General features: G+C 35.5%; 1 protein-coding gene across 1 annotated transcript in view; it reads left to right on the top strand.

The window, feature by feature from the left end:
* The window catches only part of NBAS (neuroblastoma amplified sequence), a 165790-nt gene that overhangs the window by 46097 nt on the left and 97230 nt on the right, over positions 1-22463 (top strand). Inside the window, 10 exon segments of the mRNA XM_018088939.2 lie at positions 319-452; positions 1162-1224; positions 2367-2489; positions 3932-4034; positions 6402-6625; positions 8819-8931; positions 11480-11593; positions 18704-18817; positions 19650-19807; positions 21823-21921. Of these exon segments, the coding sequence (XP_017944428.2) occupies positions 319-452; positions 1162-1224; positions 2367-2489; positions 3932-4034; positions 6402-6625; positions 8819-8931; positions 11480-11593; positions 18704-18817; positions 19650-19807; positions 21823-21921 (1245 nt within the window).

A 22463-nucleotide genomic window follows, 5' to 3' on the forward strand; every position in this document is an offset into this window, starting at 1 on the left:
GTTGAGCATATTAAACAAATCTGACAAATGTTTGCAGCAGTTGCCTTCCTCTGCCCTGTGCCCTCTTTGCTTTTCAAATTCCAGAAGGGTATAATGGCACACCACTGTTGTTTCAAGTGTCTGCACTGCAGGAAACTATCCAAGTTATGTTTCAGGTTGTGACTTCAGCAGGTACTTCACCAGGTTTTTAGCAAGGGGCACTCTGATTGCACCTAGAGACAATTTACTTACTTGGAGTACACATCTTTTTATATTCAAAAGAAAACTGTTGAATTAGAAATGGAAAATAAAAATGAGTGTGCTTTCTTTTCTTGTTAGTGTCAGCAAAAAATTATTCCTGATCAAGACCAGCTTATGATTACGGCACTGGAATGTATTTATAGCTGTGAACGAGATGACCAACTCTCTCTCTGTTATGATATTTTGGAATGTCTTCCACAAAGAGGATATGGGTAAACATTTTCAGCTGGTTATTTGTAAATATTTTAGAAATATTAAATATACTTGTGAATTAATGCTTTAAAAATGGTTGTTAAGTCACTAAAGGGCAGTTGATGTTATTGGAATATTCTGCTCCTGTCTGAGTTGCCATGATTGTCATATGTGTATCTGTATGCTTGTGATGTGTATGTACTCTACCAGATAATGCAGAAAAACATGAGTTAAAGTAGCAGCCCGGAGCAAGGCTTCTGTGTTAGCTCCTTAGACTTTTATAGTCTGATGAATTGAGGCTCAGTGTTAGTGTCGCATTGGTCTCGTTACAATTAGTGGCATGTTGCACTTAGCTTGCAAGCAGCAGTATGGCCCCACGAGAGAGGGAAGATGGAAGACCCATATGAAGGGCAGGTAGTTCTCAAGAAAGTGGAAACACGAAGAGATGTCAACTATTATTCCAGTATCTTTTGCATGTATGAAGGAGAGAGCCTGAGAATAGTCTAAGGAAGAAGCTCTGTTCTTGGGAAACTGAGGGACCCTCTCAATTTTAACTATCTTCCCAGCAAGAAACCGACAATTTTAATATTTTCAAGTAAACATATATTTAATTTTAATCAAGGAATGTTTCAAACTGCTTATCTTTATATCAGTGTAATATGAAATACATTAAGAGATTATAAGAATTACTTTTGTATATATGTATTTAATTGTGTAATATCTTTGCAGGCCTGAAACAGATAAAACTAACACTCTTCATGATGAAGTAGATGAACTGGAACAAATTCTTAGGTATTTAATTTTGCTAAAATAAATAATGTATTCTTACACAAGTCACTAGGCAGAGCCAAGAACTTTTTTATGACAAGAAAGCAGCAAGAATACTTAACTTGTTTTTAGTGCTGTCAACAAGATTATCCGTATGTTTTTTTTTATTCAGAACATAGAAATGTTGAATGGTTTTATCTATTTGAATATTTTAAAAATGCATAGATTTTTTTTTTAAAAAGTTTGGGATTTGGTTTTTTTTTTGTTCTTTTTTTGAGGAGAAAGAGAGTTAACTGAGGAGTTTTGGTGCCGTGGAGATGTTGGTACTAAAAAAAATCTCCAGAGCAGTTAATTAGGGGTGAGATAAGGAAAGGGTTTATTGTGCCAAGGCAATAGATGTTACGACGCGCTCCTGCTGTGCCAGAGATGTTACATTTTATAATACCATCCCTCCAATCCCAAATGTGTCCACCCTGTGGCCTTTGCTCTGGGCCGCCCAGGGCCCACCCCCTGGGAATTGGGGCTGGGGGCTTTTTGAGACACTCTCTTCATCTCTTCATCTTCTTCGGGGCACAGAGGGTACATATTCACCTAATTCTTGACTCCGTTTTGTTATTCAGGCCCTGAAATGCTGTTCCCTAAACAGTCTAGGCCTTGCCTTGACAAAAGACTAAACATTGCCACTGAATTCAGGGGTAGGTTTGATATGGGGAGCATAGAATGGGGTAAGAGGGTTAAGGAATGTGTAAACTAAGGGTGCTACAGGGAAAGGGATGTGAGGGTTGCTGCTTTTAAAGTCTACTTCCACTACTTATAAAACTTATAAGGCTTACAAAATTAGAAAAATAAAAAACCATTAGGGGCTTAAGGCATCAGTTTGTTTTGGTCTTGATACTCTGTAATGCTTTAAGTGATCAAAGACGAAAACTGTAAAGATATGTTATCAGGTTATTGGTGATGTGTTTACCCTACTGTATTATTATTATTATTATTATATATATTTTAAAAAATGTAGATAATGTTACTCTGGCTAATCCCTACTGTTACAGATTTTATGGAGTCTGTTTGCATTTGCAGTACATTGTCTGAGACAGCTTTAAGACTGCTGCTGCAGCAGTAGTTGTACAGTTGTGCAGGATTCAAAAACGCTGACTCTCTATTTACAGTGTGTCAGAGCTGTTGGAGAAACATGGACTTCAGAAACCTGTTTCTTTTGTGAAAGACACAAAGGACAATGTGGAGGAGGCACGGAAGCTGATGATTAGGCTGACAAGGCACACAGGTCGCAAGTTAGTATTCCAAGGGGAGTGGGAGATAAGATGGAAAGGACAGTCAGGTAACAGTCCCTGCCTGTTGTGCTGCAGTAGGGAGCTGTGGCATTCACCCTGAAGATGGTGTACCTAAAATACATTTGTTAAACTAATGATTAACATGATTGCTGTTTTGACTGCATCCTCCACAGTAAAGTCTGTCTTACTTCGAACCTGCTTTAGTATGTTTGTGTTCAAGTAAACAAGCCTAAAAGGCTGCAAGATGATGAACTGTAAAAGTTAACATATTGTAAATGAGGTCCTTTAAGACCTATTTAATTTTATTGAGAGTGTAGGATTTGTAAAATAACACTTAGTTGTTTTTGGCATGTTTTCTTGGAACCCTTGTAATAGGGTAATTTATTGATTGTTACTTATTGATTCTGCTGCTTATATTCCCAGTATAATTTTTCTACTTAAGAAGTACTTCATTTACGTCATCTTTCAACTGTACATGAATTATTATGGGCTCTTGGCATGAGCAGATAAAAAATTTGAACCCTGGGAAAAGCAGCCATCACTGTGGGTGATTTTTCTTTCTTATTTAAGGCAAACATGCACAGCAGTTTATTGGTGATGGTAGAGTAATATTTAGATTTTTAGTAGTATGAAAGCTTTTTAAGAGTTCTAAAAACCTTTCTTTGCAAAGATCAAGTCAATGCTTCTGTAGGAAAAATGTTGATTTTTCCGCTCATGGAGACTCTTTGCTTTGTCAAAATGAAAGTTAATGCCACATGAGAAAATCACTGTTATCTGGAACTAGCTTAAAAAAATCTTTTTTTAATCTGAAAGGCTCAAGATAATGTGAGAAAGCCTTCATAATGTTTTTACTAATAAAAGTTTTAACAGAGCACAAGAAGTTGAAGTTTTGTGGGTCAGCATTGATCCAGGGATCCAGAGGGTCAAGAATCTGAATACCACTCAATTTAAAGGAACAAAATAAAGTTGCAGCTCTATTCTGCTGTGATTACATGCAATTGATTAGTCCTTGGAGATGGCCTACAATGAACAGCACTTTAATAATCCTCAGTTGCTGTTAGAAACTTGGTTTTGTCCCGCTGTTCTTGGATTATGAGGAAGAAAGCATATCCAACTTTCTGATGTATTATTGAAAATTTTCGAAACCTACCTGGGGGATCTTGAGAAAAATTGCTTAAATCCCTGTCTTATCCCACAGAAAAACAGAAAACACTTGGGTATTGCATTGTTGTCACACCATGTTATCCCACAGACACTTTTTTAATATTAATTAATATTAAATGCATTCTATCTTTAAATCACTTCTTATTAAAAGTCCAGTTCAATATTGAAATAGCATTTGAGAAAACTCTTATTTTTGGTGATTGAAATGTAGTGTTATCTATTGCTTTTCTTTAAATCTGTTGAGGTAGGGAGTGTTTAATTTTAAAAAATATTTGTAGGCAACCATCAGCCAGTGAGACACAGTGGAAGGAGTTGCTCCAGGATATGTTAGACATGCAACAGAAAGTGTATAGATGCTTACATTTGGATACGTGCTATGAGGTGAGTTTTGTGTCTTCTTACTGACTTATGTCCCAGGTAAGCTACAGATACTCATTTCATATTGTTGCTCACAAATGTAAACACATTTTTATGTGTTGTATTACTTGGTTGTCTACTGGCTTTTTTGCGGTATTTTCATTCAAACCAGAAATTTCTGGTGTTAATTCATTTTGTCAAAAGCCTCTTTAATAAATATCCTGTATATATTTTACATAGAATTCACCTTTTTCAAAATTGAGTCAGCTTCTTGAGGCTGTATGCTGTAGACAGTAATTCTGTGTACAAATGTGTTTAGCAATAAACGCTTTAAACTAATAAAAATAAATACTCTTTTAGATAAATGTTATCTTCTCTCAAGCATTCCTTAAACATGAAGTTCTAGTTTGATAATATTATCCAATATCATTATAGGATTATGGACTTTCTGCTACTTGCAGTTGAAGTAAAATAATGTGAAATGAGAAATCTAATTTCATTGAAGGAGAAAAACTCTGCATGTGCATAAAATCCAAACCTATGTCATTAGTATTTGCAAAGGACAGCTATTAGACTGATACAGAATTTGCTGTGACATTTATTTTTTATTTGCATTTTCACTTCAATATACTGCAGTTTTTTTACAGATACAACACTGTTTCCACTATATTTCATGTTTTATGTGTGTGTGTATATATATATATATATATGAAAGGGTTTTTTTGCAGCTTACAGATTTAATTGCTTATGACTACCACTCTGATAAGCTCTTTGGAGAGGTCTTAAAAGCAGATTAGAAAAAGAAAGAAGGAAAAAAGCAATGCTGTTCAACATATACGTGGAAAAAATCACTCATTCTTAGTAGTTGTACAGCTTGAAGTTGCTTAAAGAGAACTTAAATGTATTTAATATTCATGGTTTTGTAATAGCCTACAATTTAGTATACTTGGAATTTTTTTAAGTTAATTTAGAAAAATTATAATACTAGAGCACTCTGCAAATAAGGCATTGGCTTTGCTCTGATCTTAATATGTCTTCTATTAACATCAAATTATTTTTTAATCTCTGAACGATGTGATTTAAAAAAAAACAAACAAGGGTTTTGGTAAAATTATGTAGGAGTGCTGAAAATGCTTTGAAGTGTAATGCTGTCATATGCAGTTACACTTTGATAACTTCAAAATTGAGAAATTGATGAGACAGGAAGGAATTGCAATCCCATGTGAGGTTTATATTGGATACTTTTTTAGAATAATGCTTACTCTGTTTTGCTTCCATGCAAAGTGAATTCTGTCTTCTTAAAGAAGGGCTTCATGTCCATAAATTTCAGGAGAGGTAAATATTGTTTATGTGAACTTTGAGGAAGAAGGGTCAGCTATCATAGTTTGCATCTTTCACTGTTCCTTGAAGATTAAAATGTTATGGAATGGAAGATGATCCAATTGTGTGATGTTCTTTAAGAAGCACTGAACTGTGTTCCTTTCCAGAGCGTGAGATGGTTTGGAGAGGTTCTTCCTAGTGAAGAAATACTTGTTTCAAGATGTGTTTGGACAGGGTGCTAGATAATCTTGTCTGTGCCCCCTTTCCCATGAAAGGTTGGAGCAGATGATCTTTAGAGGTCCCTTCCAACCTAGTCTCTTCTATAATTCATTGGTCAGGTTTAATTTGTTGTGAACTTTAAAACCTTTGATAAAAACCATTTTGTTTCAGCTGTGATATTTTTTTAAATTATTAAATGTCTGTCCTGCTCTTTATTTGGACAATACTGACTGTGCTTAAGGAAAAAAATACTTATTTTTGTAAGTAAGAGAGATTATTTTGAGTGTCTAAAGTGGGCAAAACTTTGACCTGGAAATAAATTAGGTGTTTTTTGGCAGATGCAGAATTATATTAGTATGCACTCTTTGAAGATAGTCTTGATTGAAATTTAAATAGCATCCTATATGATCAGTTCTAAATATTTTTAGTTTCTTCAGGGATACAGAATTTCCTCTCGTATGTTGTTGGTTTTAAGGTCTTAATACTGAACTACCTTTTCAGATTCTTACATCTTATTAACACCTCAGAATATAGGTATATTTCTGATCTCTTAAAGATCACCTATTAAAAGACAGCTAGTAAAAAGACTGTAAAAAGACAGCTAGTATGCTTTTTTTCCTCCAATAAGTAGAAACAAGTAGCTACTAGTTAATTTTAGCTTTACTTAAAGTAATACTTTCCTTGATAGAAGTTACATTTTGTGCTTGGACTGAATGTATTCTTTTGACTTCAGACATCCTCAGACATCCTTTTATTCAAAGAGGTTGAATATGCATTCTAGTTCCATAGAATGCAGATAAGCTGACTTGAAGCTGCTGCTGCAGGTTATTAAATTACTGTTCTTCCTTTTAGATATTCACTGAAAGTCTTTTATGCTCAAGCAGTATAGACAATATCCACTTGGCTGGGCAAATGATGCATTGCAGCGTTTGGTCAGTGGATCTACCAAGTTCATCAAAAGGGAAGCCACAGTACCGAGTCAGCTATGCAAGAAGTATTGAACTAGTTCTGGCTGCTGGCAGAGAATATTTCAATTCTTCAACAAGTTTGACTGACAGCTGTATGGAGTTGGCCAGGTATGTTTATAGTTATCATATACATAAATACAGCTGATTTAATGTTGTCATAAAATTAGGGTTTATTTGCTAATATTTCCCACCCTGCCCAGTCTCCTATTGAGAATTGTTTTTCACAAGCAGGCTCTGGAAATACAAAATAGCATTGCTTTTAATGCTAAGGGGCTTTTATCTTAGTTTTATGGTGATATTTCAAAATATGTGGTTTATAGATCAAATACTTCCTAAGAATGTGTGACTGTCTGTTTAGTAAGATGTTTCGGTCCTTCTCTGACTTACCTCCAATGAGATGTTTCATGGTAATTTAACCTTGTTTTCCTGAGGGATTATCATAGTGTGTAGGTCTCCTAGTAGCCTCTGTGTCTGAGTTGTTTTAGGTAGAATGTATTGATCTTCTCTTTAACTTTTTCATTCTCATGTTTTAATCTTCAGCCTGAAATATTTGTCAGTGCTCCTGAAAAATGTGATAGGTTCAGATGGGATGTTCAGCCAATATACAGTTTTATTTTATTTTTGATGTAAATGTGTCTATTCTTAATTGACACATAGAGATAAAAGCCATATGGCACACTGAACAAATAAAACAATTTCCTGATTTATTGTGTAAGGTGACTTAAACCATTTGAAATCACTGAGACAGGATGCAATCCAGAGGGACCTGGACAAGCTTGAGAAGTGGGCCTGTAGTAATCTCAGGCAATTTAATAAGACCAAGTTCAAGGTGCTGCACCTGAGTCAGGGCAACCCCTGGTATCAGTCCAGGCTGGGGGATGAACGGATCAAGGGGAGCCCTTCTGAAAAGGACCAGGGGGCTCTGGTGAGTGAGAGGCTGGACATGACCTGTCAGTGTGCACTCACAGCCCAGACAGCCAAATGTGTCCTGGGCCGCATCCAAAGCCGTGTGGGCAGCAGGTCAGGGGAGGGGATTCTGCCCCTCTGCTCTGCTCTGATTAGACCCCACCTGCAGTGCTGCATCCAGTCCTGGGGTCTCCAGCACAGGAAGGACATGGACCTGCTGGAGCAAGTCCAGAGGAAGTCACCAAGATGATTAAAGGGCAGGAGCACCTCTCCTATGAGGAAAGTCTGAGGGAGTTTGGATTGTTCAACCTGGAGGTGAGAAGGCTCTGGGTGACCTAATTGCAGCCTTCCAGTACCTGAATGGAGCCTACAAGGAAGATGCAGAGAGACTGTTTACAAGAGTATGCAGTGACAAGACAGGGAGAATGGCTTCAAATGGAAAGAGAGTAGGCTCAGATTAGATATTAGGAGAAAAAAATGTTTACTGTCAGGGTGGTGAGGTACTTGAACAGGTGGTCCAGAGAAGCTGTGAATGTCCGCTGCCTGGAAGTGTTGAAGGCCAGGTTGAATGGGGCTCTGAGCAGCCTGGTTTAGTGGAAGGTTTAATCTCTACCCATGGCAGAGACTAGGTGATCTTTAAGGTCTCTTCCAGCCCAGACCATACTATGATTTTGCATGTTGATTTTTTTGTTAAATGTGTGTTAATAAAACTACATATGAATACACTGTATCAAAATGCAAGCTGTAATTAAAAAAAAATCCAAGAACTTATTACATCAATATAATATTCATAAAACATATAAATTAAAAATATTTAAAATAATGTGCTGATAATGATCTCATGCATTGATTCATCTTCAGATCAATTTAGTGGGAGTTTTTCTGTTATTTTCTTAATCAGCTTTGTTTTTATTTGCTGTACCTAGTTGAGGAAATTGTGACAGTGACTCTAATGTTTTACTTCCAATCAACTTTTTACAGTATTTCGCTTTTATCTTCTAGTATATGGCAATACCAAAATGCAGTAATGATAGGAAAAGTATTTCCCAATATAATTATATATTTAAGTAGAAGTGTCTTCAACGTTTTCTACTAAATTCATTGCAGGTCTAAATTCAGGAGGGTTTAGGTGATGTGCTTATCCCACACAACCAGTTGAAGGCAATGTGAAAATAGAAATTTGTTAAAATGTTTAGCCAGCCATAACAGAGAAAGAGTGCTAGACACTTCTAGTATGTGTTAAAAGACTGTTGAGTATTTTGACATTTCATAATTACAGTAAATTACTGGTGGCTGTTCTTTTGTTTTGTTTTACTCAGAGGTGAACTTTTTCTACAAATCTAACTTTGGATATGTTCATCAAACTTGAGAAAAATGTGTTTCTTTCCTTATTAGGTGCTGTCTGCAGCTTATTGTAGACAGTCCCAGTGCTGTTCAGGAGGAGTTGGACCTCATTCGTGCTCTTGGTTACCTTGAAGAATTTGGAGTGAAAATATTACCGCTGCAAGGTACTGCATAATTTTATTCTTTATATGAGTACTTGAATCACAAGCATAAATATACATGAGAAATAGTTACTATTATGTAAGTGTGACACGATTAAACTAAGGGGTCCGTTTCCTGCCTCCAGTTTACAGGCATATATCAAAAAATGGTTTTTGTAATAAAATGTTTTAGTTTATGTGAGGTAAGAAAGATATTTGCATATTACACCTCTGTTTTGGGAATTACTTTTAGCAGGACTTTAAAATAATTAGAGTATTGAGTATATGAAATTCCTGGTGACTTCAACAGAAATAGTTTGAGCTCATCTTTAATTTGCTAAATAATCTGCACTTGCTTATGTGTCGATGAGCTTTAAAATAATAGGTGGGAGAGAAGTACTATCATGGATAGGCAGTTTTCCTGTCTCCACTGGGCTGTTTCCTTTTAGAAGTATATAAAACCCACTGACAGTGGAAGTGAACTTTTACGAGGTATTTCTTCTGATGAATTGGTTACAATTAAATCCGTTTTGGAGCTCTGACTCCAACAGAACAGAAAGTTGTTGGACAGGAGTTGGAAAGAAATTTTATGCTTATGTACAGTGAAACTTCATGAACACTAGTAATGGAAGCACTGCAAGAGAACTGGCTGAGATGAGCACTGAGTACCAATGAAACGTGTTTTATTTCTGGTATTGTGCAGAGAAATACTGGGATTTATGGAAAGCATTTACGAGCCTATGGAGAATGAAGTAGATGTCCTTAGTGGCTGTTGTTAGTTTACTTTGGTGTTCTCTTTTTATTCTCTTTTTTTCCAAGTATTTCTTCAAGTGAGTTAATGCTCCATGTGTAATACTCTGAAATCTTACCATTTCTGGACTGAGAATGTCTGATTTCTAGATCTTGCAGTATTAGCCTGTTGATATCTAGAGTAAAATTCTTTTTTGGTCAGTTTGTTCAGCCTGTGAAAAAGTGCACATACTTTCTTCAACTTTTTTTGGTCTGGACATGAAGGTATAATTTAAAAAGTGGCAGCATAATACTGTGTTAACAGTATGTGTAATACAACTGATTTAGATTAATTAGAATATGTGAAGTCATGCCTGTAATTTCATTAATGAGCCTGACTTATCCTTGCTCCAGTATCTTTCATGTAAATCAGATTAATCTAATATGATTAAAATGATGTTTTCAAGTTTTAATGAAAGCCTTTAAATGGTATGTTACTTTGATAGAATGTCATTAAAGTAGCACTAAATATCAGCTGTTCCCCCAACAGTAGTCTATTAACAATAGATTTCTATTTGCTGTTATACATTTAGTTTTCTGTAGATCTTCCCCTCACTTGTATTTTTAGCAAACTCAGCAATTTAAGTTTATGAACTACTATTATGCTCTATTTCAATAAAATCTGGTTTGAAGACTCCTTATTAATGTTAAAGGTGAAGAAAAGTCCATCTTTAATGTGTTTGACCCATCAGATTACTTTTAGTTATGTTTCATATTTACAAAAAATCTTGCTTGTATAATGAGTGAATGAAAACATACTATTGCTGTATACTAATATATGTATGGGATAGAATATTAAAAATTAAACTAAAAATATAACCTTTTCCTGTTCCTTCATTCTTAAATTGTTTTAGTTGAACTTGATTTCTAGAATTGATAGAGTTTTCATTATGTGAGTACTTCTTTGCTCTTATTGAGAGGCCTAGTATCCTATGTTTTAAGCCCAATATGCTAATGCAGATTTTATCCCACATGCAGCTATTAAAGTCTTACTGAGTGTTAAGTGGAAGATCTGCATGCTGTTCCTCTGTGTTCTGAGAACTTGCATAGTGTGAGAAAGTTACCATTTTAAAGCAGCAGCCTGAAGTTAGCCACCCACTAGCTAGCTAAAAGGAGCACTGAATTCAGGTGATGATATTAAATTAGACAATTAAGATAATTGTTTAATTCCTCGTAAAATCACTTTTGAAACGCAGTACTAATTATAAGCTTCTCAGAATATGGTTGACACAACTTGATGATTTGCAGACTATGCTTCCACTTGCTCAGAAAATTTTTACGTATATTAAAACAACCTTAAGAATTTACCTATGACGGTTCTTTCAGTCTGTGATGTATCTCATCTATGCTAAAATAAAATGTAACATGAAATCTTAGTTACTTAAAACATTTTAAATGAAAGTTAATGTCTGCGTTAACATTCTTTCAGAACGTTGCAAAAATGATAATTAAAAAAAATTACATAAAGGTATCCTGATTAGTTGTATAATTTGAAAATCATTGAATGTGAAAACCTGGAACAAAACCAAGTTTTCCTTCAGGTCAGTTTCTCTTTTTGCTCCCTTTGCAGCCTGACTTGTAATGGTTGGAGCTGGATATACTGGGGTATTATTTTAACTTTCTGTTTATAGGTATAATTGAAGATCTGCATGAAGGGCTGGTTTTCAGATTGTGTTTGCATTCTTATACTCCCCATCACTTCCTGTGCCCATGCTGTTTAACCAGAAATACAGCACTCATGTTCATTTGTGCAGTCTCTTAACACCAGTTCTACTTTCAACAGTGCGTTTGTGTTCTGATCGACTCAGTCTCATCAAGGACTGTTTGGCTCAGATGTCAACAAACTATAAACAGTCTGCTAAGCTCCTGGGACTTGCAAACTTGCTAAGGGTTGCAGGTAAGCTGTGTTAATAAGACTCTGAATTGCAAGCGATGTGGTTAATGTCACACTTTAGGACATTTGAGTTGATCGTTAGAAGATGTGTTTGAAGGTAGGACTAAAAAGTCATCTGGAAGAGCAGTCATTGGAGAGGAATAAAAGATTTTACAAAACCAGAATATTTTATTTGTAAAACAACTGAAATGGTCAGCTGCTCTGATGTCCCACTAATACCCAAAATAAAAAATACCTTGTCTAATCTAGAGTTGGAGTAAAAACTTATTTCAGATTGGAGGAGTTGTGGCTGAGAACATCTTGTTTTACAATTAATTGGTAGTACTAAAATTCCAGTAAATCTTATTCTCTCTGTCAGATAAGGTAGTTTTATTTAAACATAGTCGCATTTAATTTAGAGGGGAAAAGTCATCTGTAAAGCATGAATTTCAGCTGTTAGACTTTTGTCTATGCTGCATTTATTTCCTTTGGGCACTAAAAATAATACATTAAGTTGAGTATTCATTTGATGAACTGAACATCTTCAAAGCTTGAGTCCTGAGGATATTAGTGGTTTTTGGGGTTTTTTTTGATAGCCTACCTAAGGTAGCTGCCTTTTGATTTTTGAAAAATATTTAATCAATGCAGCTGTAACCACAACACTGCTGTATTTTTATGATGTAGAAATAGAATATAGAAATATGAAATAGACATTCATATTTCATGCAGCTTGGTATATAAAATCAGTGCATTTTGGCTTTGTCACTGAAGCATGCCTGGGTAATTCCCTTTTCCCTTTCTATTTGTTAAATCATTTAAGATTTTTTTCTTATGTTTTCAGGAAGCTTAGTATTGGCAATTTTTTACATAGTATTATAAATAGGGAGGGAGATATTTGAGAGGGTTGTGTGAAGTTATGAACAGAGGTAAGGAAGTTAGGCTGCTGACCTCCCAAGATGCCCAGGTCCTAAGGAAAGGAGTCACAGGAAATGTTGTGACTCTGGTGTGCTCAGTGCTCCCATTACATAGCACTGCTACATGAAATGACAGAGGGAAGGGGACGGTACCATGTTAGGTAGCTGGATCCAATCTACATATTTTACATGTAGTCCATCAAAAAATTAGGATGACAGTTGTAACTTCTCTTTTTTTCTTTGCTTGTAAGACTTTTGGGGAAAAAAGAAGTCTCCCTGTTGGTTTGTAAGATGAGATTGCTGTACAGCTCTTTCCCTGTCCTGTCTGCTTCCTTCCACATCAAGTTAAAATCTGTCAATTTTTCATAGTATTCTGGGTTCTTTAGGCTAATGTTGGTTTTTGTTTTATCTTCTTTTTGAATCTAAGGGATTCTCTTTGTATGAAGGGAGGGAAAACAAAATCCACAGAGGCTTTATGAAGCTTAAAAACACTAAGTATTTTGTCCAGTTTTGTTAGCCTAGTGCCTTAGCTTTAGATCAGACTTTACAGTGCCCTGGCATGTACCTTTGAACAGGGATCAAACTCGTGGCTCTCATCTCCAGAGACTGAAAGGTGGCAGGCACCAGATATTAGATGGAGAACTTCAGGTAATTTGTATAGAGCTCATTGATATGGTAACTTCTGTGTGCTAGTGTTATAATCACAGTGACACAGACACAGCACCAGAAAGAGAGATTGAAGAGAGATATTTAAAGCCAGATGATGAAATGGCCTCATGATTTTTCTCTTCCATGCACTTACCAGGCTAGAGAAAACCAGAAGATGGATGTGTGAGATGGTTAATTATTAAACAGGTGAATGATTTAGAAACTGGTACTTACTCTACCAATGACATATTTATTCTGCAAGTGTTGGGCTCTCTGACTTTAATGGTTAACATCAAGAGTAATGCTGATGATTACTCCTGTGATAAGTAGGGAATTTTAGTTGTAAAAGTACATTTCAAGAGTGAATCTTGGTAAGGAATACACTACTTTGACATACTTTACTTGTCTCTTATACTAAATAAAGAAATAACTGTCACTTTCAAAGTAATCTTTTGATTATAGAATAATATTTATTTATTAAAAATGAAAATATAGCAAGAAAACATTTCCAGTCATGACTTTCTGTGGTGGGAGTGTGTGATTTTTTTTGTTTAGTTGGTTTATTTTGCATAAGTAGCTTTAAGCTTTTGTGATTAAAAACCATTTCACGGTTACTAAAGTATATCTGTTTGTATTGCTTATATTTACAAGCTGTTTTCCATAGAGGATGTTAATTTATAAGTAAGATATAGGTTTGGTATGAGAATGCCATATTTGTGAATTTTATCTAAACTTATATTTTGTAGGAGATGGGTTATGGAAAACAGACTTATTTCATTTTAAGAAATGCAGTATTTCTTAATTTCTTTTTTTTTTTTTTCTGAACTTGAAAGCTGCAAACAGCCTACGACTACTATTGCAAGTTTTTTGTGCCTGGTGTTCCATCCCGTTAGTCATTAATACCTTTGAAAACAGATTTTAAGTGGAATGCTGGCATAACCTTAATCATAGTTTGTAATGAAGAGCTTTGCAAAATTTGATGGTAGATATAAAAAACCCCCAAAAAACATTAAAGACATGCAGAAGTGGTATTTCTATACCTATCAACTTGTAATTTAAGTTACTGAGTTACAATTAGTTAGTATTAATTAAATAGTTATTTTAGGACTTGGTAGCCTATCATAAGAATGATAAATTTATTCCACAAATTAGTTTGTAGCCAAAAGGGCAGCTCATGCATACAGGTTGTAAGATTTGTGAATTAATATTTTATTTTAAATTTAATATTGGAAAAGGAAAACCTTCCTTGTGGTTTTAGTACATATAGTCTTTGTTGGCAGGTATAAAGCTACTGGGAAAGGGTATCTTGATTTCTAACAGCTTATGATGAAAGCAAATGATTTTATTGAGATGTATTGGGATGGGTCTGGATATTGGAAAAGAATCTAGGGATTGAACTTTATGGACTTGCTTAATGAAGAATTACATATAAGTGCTGCTGGGAGAAAGAATTGGTTTTTGTCCTTAATTGGTTTTCACTACTTATACAATTATCCTGATTTATGAGCCACCTTTGCTGTGCAGGTAGTTCTGGTTTTGTCTTGTGGAACATACTTACTGGTATTGGTTATGCATGCTCAAATTTGTGGTCCCTTCTGTTCCCAGTCCACCTTGTGTATCTACCAGTAGAGTGCTTTCTTGTGCTTTGTCTGCAAATGGGAGGAATTTGTTTCAGCGATTTCCCCTCTTTGCTCCTCTTGCCACCCCACCCCATATGATTACTGAAAGGGAAGGACCTGCTTGCTACATCTGTCCATGCCTGTATAAGTTTTAGACATATGTGTGTTTATAGAGCATATAGTATATGCTGTGTTTTACTCTATATAGTATATAGCCTATAAAATTCTGTGAGCATATATATTTTAATTTCAGTTTTAAAAGTGCATTTGTTGTGGATGCAAGAGTAGAGTGCACATAGTTATCTTTAAGGAGCTTCATGAGCTGTGTTCTCTGAATACAGTTTAGAGGGCAGCACTGGAAGTCAGTAATAGAATTTATTTTCATACTTATCAAAGTTTAAATATTGCTTAGGTAATGAAATATCAGGTAGCTTCTTAATTGCTTTAAAGTATTTGATTAATGACAGTAAACTCTACTTAAGCCTCCTGTCACTACCTCTGTAAAGTAAGCACCACAAGTGTTATCTTAATTTCACAGATGGGTAAAGTGAGGGAGGGAGAATGTGCTCAGCATGACAGCCAGAAAATCTGCACCTGCTCAGGGAGCTGGAGCTGTTCTGTGTCTCACAGTCCTCACTTAATCCACACTCTTTGTTAAGAAAGGATGTAAAGAATTCACTTTATGCAATTATTTGAGTGGATGTGTGCAGAAAAGAATAGAAAAAATGCTTCCGTATCAGAAATTAAGAGCATCTTCTCTACTCTTACTGTATCAACAAGATCAACAAGATCTGATGAGCGTAGCTGTTTATTTCTTTTGTCAGGCTCTCTAGAAATGTTTTCATTATTCCCTTTTCTCACAACTTTCTATGGCAATTTACTTAATTTTAATATCCATAAATGAAGTCTGATAACTTTAAACTTTGCTCAGATTCCTAAGTCAAATCTTGGTTTTGAGATTTACCTTTCTTAACACTGACTTTCTTGCATGTGGAATTAACTAGTTGGTTTCTGATCTCCTAAATGTAAGCAACATTGAATTTCTAAAGTGTTGATATCATTTGACTTTAAAGTTTCTGTGATATGATTTCATTTAAGATAATATTAGTTCATCCACTCACAAATAGCATGCATCTTACACAAAGTGTTTCGATAAGCTTTTTTTTTCTTTGTACAATCCAAATTGGATCCAAGCTTTTAAAAAGTATTTGAACATCCTTTATTTCTCAAGAAAAACGTATTTCCTGTTATTTCTGACCTTCCATATTTTTCCTCTCATTGTTTGTACTAGAATCTTAGAATCATTTAATTTATAGAAAACCTTTAAGATCACAGTCCAACCGTCAACCTGGCACTGCCAAGTCCACCACTAAACCATGTCCTTAAGTGCCACTTCTCCATGTCTTTTAAATACCTCCTGGGATGGAGACTCCAGCGTTTCCCTTGGACATGTGTGCATGCACACCGCCCCCCCCTCCCTTTCCAGTTTCTAAATTTGATTTGAGTCTGTATGTCACACATTAACATTAAGGTTTGATGCTGAAATACTATTTAATAAAATGAAGTCACAATTTTAAGGGTTTTTGTCATTCCTCTCTTGGCTTTTAGATCTTGGATATCTGTCAGAATATATATCTGTCAGAATATCTGTCCTGGCAAGGACAACAATTTAGAATAAAAAAATTTCACTTTTATAAGATTTTATTAATAAAATAGCATCAAATGAGGTGTCAGAAAGCTGAAGCGGTGAATTTTTTCACGTTTGAATAGCAGACAATAACTAAACTGCAGCAGGAAGTATTATAAGTCACTGCAGTGTTAATGAAAGCTGCATGAAGAAGGTCGGGCTGTGCATTGCAGGGGAGTCACTACTAATATTGGAGCTGTTCTGTGCCATAACAGAACAGTGTGTGTCAAGGCAATGGAAGCAGAAATGAGTGAAATAATGGAGATGAGATGAGCAAGTATAGCCATGGAGTGGATGGAAAACGATCCTTATATTTTATGCTTGTGCTTCTGTGAAACATGCAGTGATGTATCCTACTACATCAAAAGTACTGAACTGAAACATTGGGGATGGGGGACTTGACAGCATGCAACTGCTCAGGCATAGTTTGGAAAACCATTCCTTGGTCCAAGGGTTCTTCCTCTCTTTCCTCCAGTCTCACAGATTTTGAAGTGGGAATAAACAGCAGTGATTATTTTGCCTAGTTGAAATCTGAGTGGCAATAGTGTGATTATTGCCTTTTATTTGTGTCTGCTACTTAGTCATATCTCTCTGCAGGAAGTCAAGCTGTCAGGGTATAGTGGGCATCAGAAGGTGAGTGGCAAGTACGTGTCTCTTGCTTATAGAAATGACAGTTCACATTTAGCTTGTGTAGATAGAAGCACCTCTTTGTCATCTGTAATTGCTTTTGCCCGAATGAGAGGTTCCCAGGTTCCACAGGGCAAAATTTTGCAACAGAAGAGCCTTGAATGTGATTAATTTGCAACATTGTGTGCTGGCAGTATATCGAGCAGGAGGCCAGAAGATAAAATGATGGGAAGCCAACCTGTTCTCCCAGCTGAGCTAGTCCTGACGTGAGGGGATTTGGGGAGTCTTGATTGAGTTCAGTAATTAGGGTAACTTCACTTGCCTGAATGTCATTCTAGTGCAACTGCTGCAGCTTTTCTTTTGAGAAGGCTTTAAAAAGAAATGTGCTTTGTCTGTGGTGATGGATCTGCAAAATGGAGTTAAAAATAACAGCTATGCAATTTAAGAGCATGTACTCTTTAAATGGTTTTTAAAACTGGAGCTGTTTAACCTTCTGAAATATTTGCATTTCACAAGTTGTAGTAATAGAGTTTCATAAGCCAGTGCCCTTTTCAAGTGACTGTAACAGCACTGACTGCATAGAATTGCTTTTAATAATAGAGAAACATGAGCAAGAAGCTTGCATTGAAAAAATGCACTCATTTTTATTCTAAAAATTCTTTCCTAAATTAAAATGAATAGTGTACGATTATTTTTTCCTGTGAATGTTTTGTCACCTTCTCATACAGTGCATGGACATAGATAGTATTTTGAGCACAAGACTGGGAAAACTAGTGTGTGTAAAGTAAATAAATTTCATTCTCGTGTGTTCAGTCTAAACTGGAAAAAGCTTTAAAAAAAAATAGATGAGTAGTAAAGAGTGACAGGTATAAATGTTATTTGTATTGACAGTAACTGGCTTTGAAAAGGAGATGAGCTGTCTTATTAGATTTTTGTCTGTGAAAGGTGATGTATTAAAATTGAGGTCAGGACATTTTTCTACAAAGATTCTTGAAGAAACTTTATTCAGAAGAGTTCAGTAGTGTCTGAAGTGTTAGTTTTGACCCCTAACTGGTGGAAGAGGCATTGTCCAGGTCTGCTGATGGAGATCTGTGTATGGTGTGGAAGAATTAGTTTTAGTTCTACTCACTCAGATTAAGAGGTTAGCGATTTTTAAATGCCTGTTTTCCGCATCTCATGAATTATTTGGAGCCGTGAAGTGGTAGTTTAAACTGGGTCTTTGTACACTGTAAGAAAACAAAAATTTAATTTTTTTCTTCATGGACTTTTTTTTTTTCCCAATGTCAAGATTTTGATTTGTATGTCACTTAGCTTAAATATCAGTTTTGGTCTATGTCTTGGCCATCACATAAATACAGTTTTTAAACCTTTTTTTTTAACCTAGACATAACATGCTCTTGTTTGTTGTGGTTTTTGTGTTTTTTTTTTAGCCAGGTTTAATGTCAATGTTTTTTAAAATATATGAATAACTGGTTTTATTGTTTCCTTCAGGAAAAAGCAGATAATTTTATTCCTGTTTGAATTTCAAGAGGGGCTTTTCATGTTGTGGTGTATAGCTAATTCTTAAGAAATGAAGTAGCAAGCTGAAGTTGAACATTAATTCCAATTAACTAATAAAAATTTTGAATTTTTCTTGCAGGAGATGATCAGATGGAGAGAAAAGGTCAAGTTTTAATCCTTTTAGTGGAACAGGCTCTCAGTTTCCAGGACTACAAAGCAGCTAGTATGCATTGCCAGGAGCTCATGGCTACAGGTGAAGGGAATAAACAGAGGTTGCATGAGGTGATGGTGGTGGAAATCTGACTCTTGGCTTATTGTGAGGTGTGGTATTTCAAATTGGACCATTTCATTAAAGTAGTAATTACATCTTGTTTATGGAAGTGAAGTAACATCTCCATGGAATAGAGACACATACAGCAAATACTGTATGTAGTAAGTATGTACCAAGCTATGAGACATGTAACCTTAGGGAGCTTTTCTTTATGCCTCTGGGAACATGATTTCTAGTTTTTTCTACACTGTACCCCTCTCAAACAGGTAAAAATGTGACTCCAGCTAGTAGGAAAGCCCAGGTGTTTTAGAAGTTTACCTTTAATTTATGTATGTGAGGGTATGAGTGGAGGTGAATGAAATACATATGTCAAGGTACTAAGGAAGATGGGATTTGTTTCTTCAGCTCTTTTTTTCTGCCTTGAGAATGAGGGGGAAGATCCAAGAGGAACTGAGATTCTTTTAATATATCAAGTGATTATACTTGGTTTTTACAGCCACTCCAATAGGATATTCAGTATCATGCTCTGAAGTAAACGATGGTTTTCTTATTGTGATATGTAAAGTAGAGAATGTAGGCTTACAAATGCCTATTATAGTGATATCTGCAATATGATAAAAATTAGTCTTTTATGCATTTGGTCAGTCTAAAGTTGAGATACACCTCTGTTTCATGAAGCCTTTATGGTTCCTTTTTTGGGGGATGTTAAGTGTTGACAAGATTGTTACATACCCTCCTTTATCTCATCCAATAAGAATTATGCAGCATCCTCCTATCATTTACGATAGGAAGTATGTTTTGTGTTCCCTTGTAGGTTATTCTAAAAGCTGGGAAGTATGCAGTCAGCTTGGGCAGTCAGAAGGCTACCAGGATTTGGGAATGCGTCAGGAACTCATGGCCTTCGCTCTGACACACTGTCCCCCAAGTGCCATAGAGACATTGCTGGGAGTGAGCAGTTCATTGCAAACCCAGGTACCTGTTTCTGAAGCTTCTTCCATAAAGTTCAGTGCTTACCAAAGTAAGGGGGATTTGTGCTCATTTTCAAGTTTTTTCCCTTAAGTTTTACCCTCCATTTGTTCTACTCTATTTTTCTGCTTTTATTGTTATATTTCAGCAAATGAGGTCTCATTCTAAGCAGTTTTATATGATGAGTTGGTTTCTCAAGTAGAAATGCCTTTGTATTTTCTATCTTAGTACTTTTAATTTCTTCATTGGTAGCCTGATTTAAACATTTTATTTGCAAATGCAGCTAATGAAATTTTGAAATGTCTTCTAGGTGTTTACACCTAGTAATGCAACTTCATTAAATGCTCACATAAATATCTATTAAATGTTTAGTTTATGATTTTTATGATCTTTACCCAACATACAAGGAAATTATTTTCTTACTGATTTCAATGATGTAATGATTTTATCAAGTACAAGAGGCTTTATCTCTGTACTATCTTTATTAACTGTGCAATGACTGACTTAAGAGAATCATGTCTTAGGTGTTCAGCTGATCACACTATTATGGTAGTGGAGTAATTTAGGTTGTCAGAATGTTAAATTGTGATTGGACAAGCCACTGTAATTGTGGCTTGGCCTACATACTGTGACTTGTTTGAGAATTCATAATTGTCTTGTCTAAGAGTTCACAGTGTTCTTAGATTTATAATTGTGTAGCGGAAACATCTTAGAGGTCTCTCAACACAGGGCAGGAATGGAGGAGGGAGCCATAGCTTCAGCACACGTCAAGTCCAGTTAAGGTAGCTGCAAGTGTGTAGCCTTTTATCTTTACAAAACCACTTGAATAGCAATGTGTATGAGAAATACAGGCAATATAGGAAGGCAGTCTGTGCTGCCTTCAGTAACAGGGGTAACATTAGAATACAAGCTGCAAAGGATTTCAAATACAGTTTATTTCCTGCAAGCTATTAACATTTTTTTCATTATGAAAACTGAAATTTCAGAGAGGTATGTAAAACTATAAGCTTAAACATGTATTGATACCTGTACAATTTTTAAATAAAAACTTTCCCCCCCTCCATTATGTGTGTTTACCTAGAATTAGAATTTGAAGTCAGACAAAGTTTTGGCACTGTATAAACCAAAATTTGTTAAAACTTCATTCAATTCACACCTGCTATATTGCTGTCTGATTCCTTTGAAAGGCTTCATGTCCTCTTTGTTGTAATGCAGTGCAGCTGCTCAGCCACTGGTTCTCACTTTCTTGCATCCCACTGCTCCAAAGGAGAAGACTCTCTGTTTTCTCCATTCACAAAACTGGAGACCTAATTTGTTGCTCAGGTTTCTTTGTTAGTGCAAACCTTGTCTAGCAAAAGTGCAGTGATGATTAATTTGGTATTTGCCTCAGGAAGCCAAAGCCGAGTAATAATTTCTGTCAAGGTACATTCAACCAGTTTCTTCTACAATTATTTCCTTCAGAAACTAAGCGTGACCTTTTCAGTTCTGTTCACTGATGTCCTACATGTTCTGTCCAAGCACTCTGTCTCTGTATGTGGACAGATGAGTAGATGCAAAAGATCTTTATCATAAGGTCACATTGACCAGAGATATTAAACAGCTTTAAGTGTCTTTTGACCTTCACCAGTTCTACAGGCTGCAGAGATTCTGCTCACAAAGCTACTGTCCTGTGTAACAACTCCTTTGTGGAGTTGCCCAAAACCTCAGTCACCGTTCAGATAATGAAAGTTTTCTGTCAGTTCTTTAGCCTATGCAGGGTGCATATAATTAAAAAAAAATAATTCTTAGACTGTGTGCAAAATATTGCACAAAAATCATGGAGAAGGGAAGGTCATTTTGTCTAGGGACTACAACAGTGAGAGGATGTCAGAGATACTGTGTTCTTTGTGTCTTCTGCATCCTTGTTTCTCTATCATGGAAGCTTTTACATCAGAATTTCCTGAGTTTCCTATGATATCAGTTATAATTCTTACATTTGCTAATTTGACTGATAAAAGATTATATTTATTTCATGTTTATAGATTCTTTATCAGGCTGTGAATTACCAGTTTCTTCCTTCTGAAGGAGGTGAGAATGCAAGTGTCTCAGGACCTTCTTTGTTGATGAGTAAAGATACGGAGGTAAGTTTTAACGAGAATTTGAGAAGTAAAAATAATTTTGTTCTGCATTATGCTTAAGAGCTGAATTTGAGTTTTTAGATTTACTAGATAAAATGGACAACATTAGACATGTACTGCATGCTGTTCTTTGATTGTTTAAAATTCAAGGTTTTGCTTATGTATTTATAATTAGTCTGTTTGGATTTTGAGTTGCTTCTTCCTACACAGTCTTAGTACCATAGAAAAAATTATAAACCCAGAAGGAGTAGAAAAGTGCAACAAAACTTACATAATGATATACATTTATGTTGGTTTGATTTTTTTTTTTAATCTGTCCCAATTGCAAAGCAAAATATTTGAAAATAAACCCGAACTACATATTTAATTAAAAAATATTATAAATTAAATTTATTTTTTGCCTATGTTCTGTGCATCATGAAGTTTATGACTTCTGTTTCATAATGTTCATATATTGCATGTGAAATTATATTTTTGTGTAAGATCAGAAGGAACATTGAGTGTGTTATAGGAAATACAGGCAGGACAACAGGAAAGAAGTGTTC

The sequence above is a fragment of the Manacus vitellinus genome, unplaced genomic scaffold (assembly GCF_001715985.3).
Source record: "Manacus vitellinus isolate BGI_N305 unplaced genomic scaffold, ASM171598v3 scaffold_11_pilon, whole genome shotgun sequence".
Classification (NCBI taxonomy): Eukaryota; Metazoa; Chordata; class Aves; order Passeriformes; family Pipridae; genus Manacus; species Manacus vitellinus.